General features: G+C 44.0%; 1 protein-coding gene across 1 annotated transcript in view; it reads right to left on the bottom strand.

Annotated features, from left to right (window-relative positions):
- Nucleotides 1–241: 241 nt before the first annotated feature.
- The window catches only part of bmp7b (bone morphogenetic protein 7b), a 31,888-nt gene continuing 19,761 nt past the window's right edge, over nt 242–12,368 (bottom strand). Inside the window, exons 4-7 of the mRNA XM_023805451.2 lie at nt 8,262–8,459; nt 3,220–3,296; nt 2,623–2,733; nt 242–2,086 (exon numbers count right to left, since the gene is read on the bottom strand). Of these exons, the coding sequence (XP_023661219.1) occupies nt 1,937–2,086; nt 2,623–2,733; nt 3,220–3,296; nt 8,262–8,459 (536 nt within the window). The 3' untranslated portion in view covers nt 242–1,936. The remainder of the gene's footprint in view (nt 2,087–2,622; nt 2,734–3,219; nt 3,297–8,261; nt 8,460–12,368) is intronic.

Genomic DNA, 12,368 nt, shown 5'->3' with positions numbered 1-12,368 from the left:
TGTTGGTATTAGAGTTTTCCCCATAGAAATGAATGGACCGTCCCAACAAAAACAGGAATGCATATGTGTGCATGTGCGTGTGTGTGTGTGTGTGTGTGTGTGTGTACTGTTCGCTCCAGACAAACTTTTTTTGCCACCAGGAAAAATAGACACAATACAAGGTTGAGAGGTAACTGTTACATAAAAAACACCTGCATCATTATTGGAATATTAGGTTGAATAAAATCAATCCACAAAACAGGATGTTTCATCCTTATTTATTGAAGTACTTCTTGCACTAAAATGTTGAAGGAAGTACAAGCGTTTGGAATGTTACACTTATCACATGGTCTCAATAAATATTCCTCTTCAATAGGATACGTGAGATCTTTACAGCAGAGCGAAAATAAAATCCTGATGACCAGACATAAACATTGGAAACTACTGGTTTTGACAAAAATCTGAATTGTTCCATTTCCAGTTTTCTTTAATTCTGAAAACATATATATATATATATATTTTTTTTGTGAATACTGAAATGCTATTAGTCATTACAATCTCAAGACTTCCTCACTTCCTCAAAGTCAACCCCAAGCTTCCTACTTCAGAGCAACTTCGGATAATCTGATATTTAAGGAAGTTACAGAGAATCCCACAACACTATTGCTGTTTTTAAAACCAAGACCCATAACAAAACCATTGGTTTTTATGGTTTTTCCTTTTCTTTTTTGGTAAATGCTCACAGGATGCAAACTGACACCAAATGGTAAGCTGTATGTGACACACAATATGTTACAACACTATTTTTTATTAGCCGTTGTCTTAGGAAGCATAAACCATTTTGATTAAATAAGTGTAACAGCACTAAATGAACTGGATATGTTAAAAAAATAATAATAAAACACAGGAAAACAAACATTTCAGTACGAAGTGTAATGCCGATGATATTAACTTCCCCTTCATGTCTTGATCTGCAAATAAATACATTTTCTCTGTATTTAAGAAGTATTTACAAAATATTGTACAAGAGGTTAAACTACAGTTCCACCTGGCCTTTTAGTCACTGAAATCAGGAAAAAAAACACACTAAGGTAACAGAAATATGCTGACCAAAACAAGAGACTTTTCGCTGTCTATCATTATACAATCATGTCTTTAAACATTTCATACACAGTAGAAAGCACAGGGAGAAAGAGAATGACTTCTGTTTGTGTCTCAATATATCTGGAGGTATGGAGTGGAGGAGGGTGAAAGACTTTCGTGTGTATTTTAAGGATGGAAACTTTAGCTGGATGACTGAAATAGAAATGAAACGGAAAAACAGTAGATTCAACATAAAGAGATGTGTATCCCGTTTTCTCCTGTATGTCCTCTACTTCGTGTTTGGCACGACCATAAACAGTTCCGGTATGTTTCTGATTCTGATCATCTCCTCCAGCGATGTGTCAATCAACAAGCAGTTTTGCTAGAGTGGAACCACTGCAGGTAGCGGTGACACACAGACTCTCCCACTAGGTATGTCTTCTGATAGGCAGGTAGCACATTCATCCATAGCATCCACACAGGGTAGCATGTGAGTGAATTCCATCTTGAGCGTCATCTTAAGAAGGCTTCAGTGTGCAGGTCTTTCAGCGCATATCAGTCAGCATCCTTTGGCCCAAATGAATCCAGTTTCTCTTTGGGGTGACAGGATGCGATGATCTCTGCTAGCCATAGGTGGACCTTCGTTGAAAATGTAAAAAAAATAAAAATAAAAAAAATAGGATGGAAATATGTTCTTTTGGCCGTGCCGGTTTGTGAGAGCAAAAAGGGAGGCGGATTAGCTGGGCAGCCTGGCAGGTAGACGAGACTCATCGAGACTTGCGTGTGTGAAGGCGTCCGTTTCCTTTACCTCTCTGCCAGCCCAACCTTCTCAAGAAGTGTGCTCTGTGGGTGGGGGGAGGGGGGGGGGAGCGGGTCAATGGCAGCCGCAGGCTCGCACCACCATGTTGCGGTATTTCTTCAGGATGACGTTAGAGCTGTCGTCGAAGTAGAGCACAGAGATGGCGTGGAGCTGGGTAGGAGCACAGCAAGGCTTGGGTACAGTCTCCGGATTTATGAAGTGGACCTGAAAACGGAAATACGCCGGAGAGGAAAAAATATAATGAAACTGTAGCGCAGTATTTCGGGTACTTACCTTATGGCAAGCAAGAGAAGCAGCCTTCAAAAAGCTTTTAATTCCTTCAATAAAGATTTGAATGCATAACTAGCGCAAGTGCAGGGTATGTCTGTAGGAGATCTATTAAGGAATTTCACTTTATATATAAACACTGCAACTGATGCCATTTGTGAAAATTATACTATATAATCAGCTAGAGTTAAAACCATACATTCTTTAATAGCTACGCATTACTCCCAGAAGCAGTATTCACAGACAACAAACAGCACTGATGGCCTTGCTCTTAAAATCACCAGTTTAATTTAAAAATACAGCGAATGGGCCATGAAATTCCATAATACTGTTACCTGCCATCATGTTTGTCAGCTGTACTAAGACTAAGAATTATCCAGTTGAAGCTTTTTATAACCAACGTTATATAATTCTCATAAAGAATCAGAGCGATTAAAAGCATGCAGGGCTTTCTATTATCTCCCGTTCCTTACCAGTGTCTGCACAATGGCGTGATTGGTGGCATTCATGTAGGAGTTGAGAGGAAAGGCACATTCCCCCTCGCAGTAGTAAGCGGCATAACCCTCTGGTGCAATAATCCAGTCCTGAGATTTAAAGGCACCACTGTGATCCTTCACCATGTGACAAGGTGCATTCAAAGCCATTCCAAGTCTATTATGAAGCACAAAGTGTCACTGCTGTTCAGTCCTGCGCTCTGAATGCCATCCGAATACAGATTACCTTGTCTCAGCTGAAATAAGCTTCCAGAAACATAATTTCACAAGTTATTGCTTCCAGACTCATATGAATGAACTTATAAATCAATTGAATATGTGTTCATTCTTTAGAAGCATTATATTAATGCAGTTGCTTGCATTGACATTTCAGTCCATTATGAAGGCGTATATTAAAAACATGCATCCTAAACACAGCACCTTTTGGCTATGATATCATTTTACTGGAGCATTAATCATATATATTTCGGGAGTGAGAACTGTTGGCTGAGATATGGAAGGGTCAGGGAGAGAAAGGGAGAAGCAGAATGAGGAAAGGAAGATCAGGAAGAGGAACAGGGAGAGCGAGTAAAATACCTGCCACCCCAGATCTCTGAAGCTGACGTAGAGTTCATGTTTCTTGCAGGCCTGTTTCTGATCAGCACTGCTATTCTCTGGAAGGTAAGACAGACAGAGAAAGGGAGGGGGGCAGGTAAACAGTATGCAGAAAGAGAAAAGACATACGGTGGTGCATCCAAAGACGACATGCATCTGCTTACAAGCATAAATATAATTGTAATAATTAATTATTGCCTACTGGAATTTTCCATTGTCAGACCACGATGCTGAGGTTTCTGTTCAAAAGGTATATTTTGCAGCACAGATCTTTATAAAGCATCAACAGTCCTCAGATCTCCCATTACAGTGCAACAGCTTTGGCTGATAGTGAATTTTATTCAAATCAATTTTAGCTTGCCCCTTTGATAAAGAATAACACTAGCTTCTGCTTAAAAGTTAATGAAGCAGACGAGCCCAAATTACTAATCATTGTCATGGTGCTGGTTACCTACCCATCCTCCATAACACGGTACAAGACAAGGGAATACACTGAACAGGATGCATGTGGATTGCAGGGCACACATTCACACAAGCACACACATGCCACTTTAGAAACAACTATTCTTGGAATGCTGGGTGAAGCCTATGCAAACATGGGAAGCACATGCAAAAACCATAAAGCCAGAGCTGGAGGTGGGATTTGACCCTGGATGCATGAGGCTACAGCCCACTGAGACACTACACCCTTCTAAGTCTAATGGTGTCCATTCTGCAAATCTCTCATTTTTTTCTGTTTTATTACAATGCAACCCAGAGGAACAGGTGTGGCTCATCAGAAGCCAAGTAGGATAGAAAACCTACTGGATAGAAGCTCTCCAGGACCGGAGTTGGAGACCCCTGCTGTAGAAGGTTAAGCGAATATTTTTGACGAATTTTGTTTCATATTTACACTCTCTTTCAAACCGTACTGTTCCAAACATTCATATATCTTATTCCCATGACTATTTGTAATGTACACACCAAAATTATTGCCTAAAACTTAAGATTCTTGGCTCTTGTTAGCTTGGTGCTGATATGTTACAGCTTGGTGCTGACACGTTACACCTGACACGTTACAGCTCGGTGCTGACACGTTACAGCTTGGTACTGACACGTTACACCTGACACGTTACAGCTTGGTACTGACACGTTACACCTGACACGTTACAGCTCGGTGCTGACACGTTACAGCTTGGTACTGACACGTTACACCTGACACGTTACAGCTTGGCGCTGACACGTTACACCTGACACGTTACAGCTCGGTGCTGACACGTTACAGCTTGGTACTGACACGTTACACCTGACACGTTACAGCTTGGTACTGACACGTTACACCTGACACGTTACAGCTTGGCGCTGACACGTTACAGCTTGGCGCTGACACGTTACACCTGACACGTTACACCTGACACATTACAGCTTGGTACTGACACGTTACAGCTTGGTGCTGACACGTTACAGCTTGGTACTGACACGTTACACCTGACACGTTACAGCTTGGTACTGACACGTTACAGCTCGGTACTGACACGTTACAGCTTGGTGCTGACACGTTACACCTGACACATTACAGCTTGGTACTGACACGTTACAGCTTGGTACTGACACGTTACAGCTCGGTACTGACACGTTACAGCTTGGCGCTGACACGTTACACCTGACACGTTACAGCTTGGTACTGACACGTTACACCTGACACGTTACAGCTCGGTGCTGACACGTTACACCTGACATGTTACAGCTCAGTGCTGACACGTTACACCTGACACGTTACAGCTTGGTACTGACACGTTACACCTGACACGTTACAGCTTGGTACTGACACGTTACAGCTTGGTACTGACACGTTACACCTGACACGTTACAGCTTGGTACTGACACGTTACACCTGACACGTTACAGCTTGGTACTGACACGTTACAGCTTGGCACTGACACGTTACACCTAACACGTTACAGCTTGGTACTGACACGTTACAGCTTGGCGCTGACACGTTACACCTAACACGTTACAGCTTGGTACTGACACGTTACAGCTTGGTACTGACACGTTACAGCTTGGCACTGACACGTTACACCTGACACGTTACACCTGACACGTTACAGCTTGGCACTGACACGTTACACCTGACACGTTACACCTAACATGTTACAGCTTGGTGCTGACACGTTACACCTGACACGTTACAGCTTGGTACTGACACGTAACAGCTGACACGTTACAGCTTGGTACTGACACGTTACACCTGACACGTTACAGCTTGGTACTGACACGTTACACCTGACACGTTACACCTAACATGTTACAGCTCAGTGCTGACACGTTACACCTGACACGTTACAGCTCGGTGCTGACATGTTACACCTGACACGTTACAGCTCGGTGCTGACACGTTACACCTGACAAGTTACAGCTCGGTGCTGACACGTTACACCTGACAAGTTACAGCTCGGTGCTGACACGTTACACCTGACAAGTTACAGCTCGGTGCTGACACGTTACAGCTCAGTGCTGACACGTTACACCTGACAAGTTACAGCTCGGTGCTGACACGTTACACCTGACAAGTTACAGCTCGGTGCTGACACGTTACAGCTCAGTGCTGACACGTTACACCTGACAAGTTACAGCTCGGTGCTGACACGTTACACCTGACAAGTTACAGCTCGGTGCTGACACGTTACAGCTCAGTGCTGACACGTTACACCTGACAAGTTACAGCTCAGTGCTGACACGTTACACCTGACATGTTACAGCTTGGCACTGACACGTTACACCTGACACGTTACACCTAACATGTTACAGCTTGGCGCTGACACGTTACACCTGACACGTTACAGCTTGGTACTGACACGTTACAGCTGACACGTTACAGCTTGGTACTGACACGTTACACCTGACACGTTACAGCTGACACGTTACAGCTCGGTGCTGACACGTTACACCTGACACGTTACAGCTTGGTACTGACACGTTACACCTGACACGTTACAGCTCAGTGCTGACACGTTACACCTAACACGTTACAGCTCAGTGCTGACACGTTACACCTGACACGTTACAGCTCGGTGCTGACATGTTACACCTGACACGTTACAGCTCGGTGCTGACACGTTACACCTGACAAGTTACAGCTCGGTGCTGACACGTTACACCTGACAAGTTACAGCTCGGTGCTGACACGTTACAGCTCAGTGCTGACACGTTACACCTGACACGTTACAGCTCAGTGCTGACACGTTACACCTGACAAGTTACAGCTCAGTGCTGACACGTTACACCTGACAAGTTACAGCTCGGTGCTGACACGTTACACCTGACACGTTACAGCTCGGTGCTGACACGTTACACCTGACACGTTACAGCTCGGTGCTGACACGTTACACCTGACACGTTACAGCTTGGAGCTGACATTCCTGACATACACAGGCTTCTCTCACATCTTGCAGAACTCAGTGAGAATTTTTTGTCTTGTGTTATAAAAAATCAAAAATAAAAGTTGATGAATGTTAGAAGTTGTGTAATATAACCAGGGTATCCATTTGAAAATGTATAACTTGCCAAATGTCCATGTGGATTTAATTTCACCTTTCAGTACTTTTATGTCTAATTCATAATCCCACTTAGAGCTATAAATCATCACCAGCAAAATCCCCAAATATGGCTTCTGACATTCTTGGGAGATATGAAAACAACTAATAAACAAGCATCTTAACTTTGTCTAGTTTCCTTTTTTAGTCCTACTCCAGAGTAGGTATTTTTCGCTTGACCGAGAACTACTGGTTGGGGCTTATAGGCGTAAACTTTGCTGAGTGGTTGACCACAAGCAGTGGCGCTAACTTGGAAGATACGTGGAAGTGCCAGGAAAAGAGATAGAAGCAGCGGAGAAAAAAACTCCAAAGATGGAATTATTTTGTATCTCAATTACGTTAAATACATCAATGGATACCTTTTTTTCTTGCATCTCCATATTTCTGTTAAAAAATCAAGTCAATAAGCAATATACTGCTGTCTAATATCATATGTGCCGGCAGTGAAACTTGCTAGTGCTGTTTAGCGGGGTAACATTTTTTATCCCGTGGAAAACTAAAAATCGTGCCACGCCCTGCCTCCATCCCTCCTGTTCTCTCTCCCTAGTGAGATGCAAGACAAATGATTAACAGGTGTGGCTCGTTAGAGGCACACAATGGAGAGAGAACAGGAGGCATGGAAGCTGGGCATGACAGATCGATCTGTCGGCTACCTTTAATAATAAACTATAAACATGTTGCAGGTCATATAAATAAAATATAAATAAAAGATGCCGTTCCATTTTAATTGCGTGCGATTCCCCCATAACTAACGAAACGACTTGTTCATCCTCCTTTGTTTTGAGGTGGCAAAGTAGTTTCGTGTGAAATTACATGTGTGAAGTTTAACCTACGAGCTTTTTGCGTCTCCCGTGCTTATTTAGCGACAGATGGAAGTGGCCAGGAAGTACAAAATTTCCCACTTGATGTGGCTCAGGAACTCGGAATCAAAAACTAGGTTCCTGAACTTCGATGGGAAAGCGCCTATAGAAACAACAACACCTTCATTACTGGAAATGCATAGACACTGGCTGTGTCTGAATCCAGGGGCTGCATCCTTGTAAGGCTGCATTCTACGACTGAATGTGTCACAGTGGCGCAACAAGGCTGTCCTGTTTGAAAGGCTCTTTCAAATGCGGTCTAGAAATGCGTCCTTCTTTTGCCGAGTCGTGAAAAATCCACCCAAAGGATCCTTCACAGCCCAAAATTCATTGTGCAGAGGTGAAGTGGGCGTGTGCTGGCTAGGCGAGGCCAGACTGTCCAATTTGACAATGCTTTCTGTTTGACCTTTGAAGAACGCAGTCTACAAAAGCCATGCCTTCATAGACCACATCCTTCAAAGGATGCAAGCCCCAAATTCGGACAGAGCCACACTCTGTGGAAAGGCTTCTTTTTGTGTTCAACACATGGTTCTGCGTCTCACACAGTTCTTAGAAATCTGGAATAAAAACACTTTGCTGTGACAAATACCTGCCAGGTTGGTGACCCTGAGTGCCTCCTGGCCCTTGGAGTTCTTGGTGCGGTTGGGGTTTCGCTGCTTGTTGGTAGCAGAGCGGATGCTGCGGATGTGCACCTCAGTAGCTTTGAAGAAGGCCACCATGAAAGGCTGCTTGCTCTGGGGGCCGCTGCGGCCAATGAGCCCTGCTACTCGGGGGTTCACACTCTGACCTACAGGGGGAGACAGAGAAACATCAGCAAGTTATCTCCTACCCTCTATATAAAGCAGAAACACCACTAAGAGCCACCTAACCTTTAAATAATCTGCTGGAATAATTTGTCAAAAATACATATTTGTGAAAACTTTCTATAGCATTTGTGAATCACAGGAAAACTAGTAGTTTTTTTTTATCTCCTTAATTTTCCTTGACATAGCAGTCAAAATGATTTAACTTCCCCTATAACGTGAAAAATGGTTTGGTCTGCTCTTTTAGTGCAAGTCATAGAAATTTACAGTCTTTCAAAAAGCATCACCTTACAATGGAGAAAAAGCAGCAGCAATGTGGTTAGTTTTCAAGCAGATTTGTTAATATGCCTGAGCCGTCGGAGAGGTGATAAACTTGGTTTAACATTTCATGGATTTCCTGTGGACCCAGAAAGATGCAGTAAGTGGATTGTGGTGGTCAGGCGGGAGAATTGGCAGCCCACTCAATACACGGATTTGTGTATTATTTTTACGTATGATTTATGTATTTTTTTGTATGATGTATTTCTTAAAATTAGATTTCCGTTTGCAGTCAATTCAATTTGTCGCTTTTTTCATGTTCCAAACCTGTTAAAGGGCAATTCTAAGGGAATTTTAAGTAAAATGGAGAACTGAAGTAAAGAAATAATAACTTGGATTATATGATAATTCTTAATATGATCTCAATACAATATTTTACCATATTGTCCAGCCTAAGGCTGATGTTTTACAAATGCTTGTTTTGCATAATGTCCATCTATCATTAGACATTGCAGGATAACTCTCACCTTGTGACTCGGAAGCAATCATTTTCTTAAATTTCCCTTTCACCAGTCCCATGTACATGACCAGCAAGAAAAAAATACTTGTATGCATCTAAACTTTTATAAGCTTTAAACTGCTCACGCCTGCATCTAGATGTGGTGTGAACTAGATAGTGGACAATATGGGGGGAGGAGAGCTTTGAAGATCAATGTGTCCACAGGCACGAGCAATACGCACTGCTAAACACATAAACAAACACATAAACAAACGCATAAACAAACACATAAACAAACAAATACTACTACTACTACTAATAATAATAAACTTGGGGCCACACAGTGGTTAGCACTGTCGCCTCATAGTGCTGAGACCTGTTTTCGAGTCTCCGCCAGGGTTCCGTGTGCGTGGAGTTTGCATGTTCTCCTCATGTCATCGTGAGGTTTACCCCAAGAACCTGCTGAGGCTAGTTGGAGTTACCAAATTCCCCATAGGTGTGTGTGCATGTGCCACACACACACGCCCCCACAAAGGGTTGGCACCCCATCCGGAGTTGTTTCTTGCCTTGTGCCTGTAGCCTCTGGGATAAACTCCCCCCCCCCCCAAAACCCTGAAAAGGGTCAGATGATGGATGGATAATAATGAATTATTATGTGTTTCATGCCCATGATCTTTGAACTTGTTGCCCAGTACACCATACATATGTGACAGCCCACTTCAAGGGTTGATGAGTGGTGCATTCAGAAAAGCCATAATAGTTCCTACATTAAACTGCTCACTACAAAGTCTGTGGATTATCTTCAATAACTGGGTCAGGATTTCTGCTAAGAGGCATTGCTGTTGAATTTTTCAAATGTATTTTTCTGGTGCTTTAACCACCACAGAAAGAATGCCACTGACTCCCATTATATGCCATTCCCACTGACTCCCATTATATGCCATTCCCACTCACTCCCATTATATGTCATTCCCATTCACTCCTATTATATTCCAGAGAAGCCTGACATTTCTACGCCCGAAAACTCAAAAACTAGCAATAGAACAACCTAGATGGAGAGATATCAATAAACCAGTAAACTCTAAAACATATATTTTTTCAGTTTTAGGATAAACTTGCCCTTTAAGATAGAAGTCATGATTGTCCAATAGGAACGCTACTTGCCAAAACCCCTTTTGGACAATTATGACTTCTAAATTAAGTTAACCAGACTGAGGAAAAATGCTTCATGGTGTACCCCCCTACTCCCGGAAACAACAACCAGTGTTTTCAGCCATACTATTCCGTACAAGCTCTAGGCCAGAGGTATTCAATTGGTGAGGCACACCCTGGTGGCACGCAAAGGAACTGCACAGAGGGCACAGGTGAGGGAAAAAAACAGAACTATGTTTGAGATGAGGGCAGATCTATTTTGAAATTGCAACCTTTAGAAATATTAAACATAATACGAGCACATTATATGCCTGTAAACATTGTAATTGGGGGAGGGGGGGTTAAGTTTATATTACATCATGAGGACCAAATGTCCCTACAATTTGATAAAATCCTGTTATTTCTACGTTGTGGGGACCTTTTTTTTCAGTCCCCAGAACTGGAAATTCAATTTTATAAAGATCCGTGACTGCAATCAAAAAACTAAAACTGCCAAAAGTCTTGTATTTTGCTTGGTTACTTGTGGTTAAGGTTAGGGCTGGGTAGGGGTTACGGTCGTCAGGCTGGGATTAGGGTAACGCCCATAGAAATGAATAGACAATAATATGAATAGAAGCATGTGTGAGTGCGTGTGTGTGTCAGTGTGCGTGTGTGTCAGTGTGAGTGCGTGTGTGTCAGTGTGCGTGTGTGTGTGACTGAGTGAGTGCGTGTGTGTGTCAGTGTGCGTGTGTGTGTCAGTGTGCGTGTGTGTGACTGAGTGAGTGCGTGTGTGTGTCAATGTGCGTGTCAGTGTGCGTGTGTGACTGAGTGAGTGCGTGTGTGTGTCAGTGTGCGTGTGTGTGTCAGTGTGCGTGTGTGTGACTGAGTGAGTGCGTGTGTGTGTCAGTGTGCGTGTGTGTGACTGAGTGAGTGCATGTGTGTGTCAGTGTGTGTGTGACTGAGTGAGTGCGTGTGTGTGTCAGTGTGCGTGTCAGTGTGAGTGCGTGTGTGTCAGTGTGCGTGTGTGTGACTGAGTGAGTGCATGTGTGTGTCAGTGTGTGTGTGACTGAGTGAGTGCGTGTGTGTGTCAGTGTGCGTGTCAGTGTGAGTGCGTGTGTGTCAGTGTGCGTGTGTGTGACTGAGTGCGTGTGTGTGTCAGTGTGCGTGTGTGTGACTGAGTGAGTGCGTGTGTGTGTCAGTGTGCGTGTGTGTGTCAGTGTGAGTGCGTGTGTGTCAGTGTGCGTGTGTGTATCAGTGTGCGTGTGTGTGACTGAGTGAGTGCGTGTGTCAGTGTGCGTGTGTGTGACTGAGTGAGTGCGTGTGTGTGACTGAGTGAGTGCGTGTGTGTGTCAGTGTGCGTGTGTGTGACTGAGTGAGTGCGTGTGTGTGACTGAGTGAGTGCGTGTGTGTGTCAGTGTGCGTGTGTGTGACTGAGTGAGTGTGTGTGTGTGACTGAGTGAGTGCGTGTGTGTGTCAGTGTGCGTGTGTGTGACTGAGTGAGTGCGAGTGTGTGTCAGTGTGCGTGTGTGTGACTGAGTGAGTGCATGTGTGTGTCAGTGTGCGTGTGTGTGACTGAGTGAGTGTGTGTGTGTGTCAGTGTGCGTGTGTGTGACTGAGTGAGTGCGTGTGTGTGTCAGTGTGCGTGTGTGTGACTGAGTGAGTGCGTGTGTGTGTCAGTGTGCGTGTGTGTGACTGAGTGAGTGCGTGTGTGTGTCAGTGTGCGTGTGTGTGACTGAGTGAGTGCGTGTGTGTGTCAGTGTGCATGTGTGTGTGTCAGTGTGCGTGTGTGTGTCAGTGTGCGTGTGTGTGACTGAGTGAGTGCGTGTGTGTGTCAGTGTGCGTGTGTGTGACTGAGTGAGTGCGTGTGTGTGTCAGTGTGCGTGTGTGTGACTGAGTGAGTGCGTGTGTGTGTCAGTGTGCGTGTGTGTGACTGAGTGAGTGCGTGTGTGTGTCAGTGTGCATGTGTGTGTGTCAGTGTGCGAGTGTGTGTCAGTGTGCGTGTGTG

The sequence above is a fragment of the Paramormyrops kingsleyae genome, chromosome 6 (assembly GCF_048594095.1).
Source record: "Paramormyrops kingsleyae isolate MSU_618 chromosome 6, PKINGS_0.4, whole genome shotgun sequence".
Classification (NCBI taxonomy): Eukaryota; Metazoa; Chordata; class Actinopteri; order Osteoglossiformes; family Mormyridae; genus Paramormyrops; species Paramormyrops kingsleyae.
Note: the sequence above shows the minus strand (reverse complement) of the source record. Positions and strands in the feature narration are given on the sequence as shown.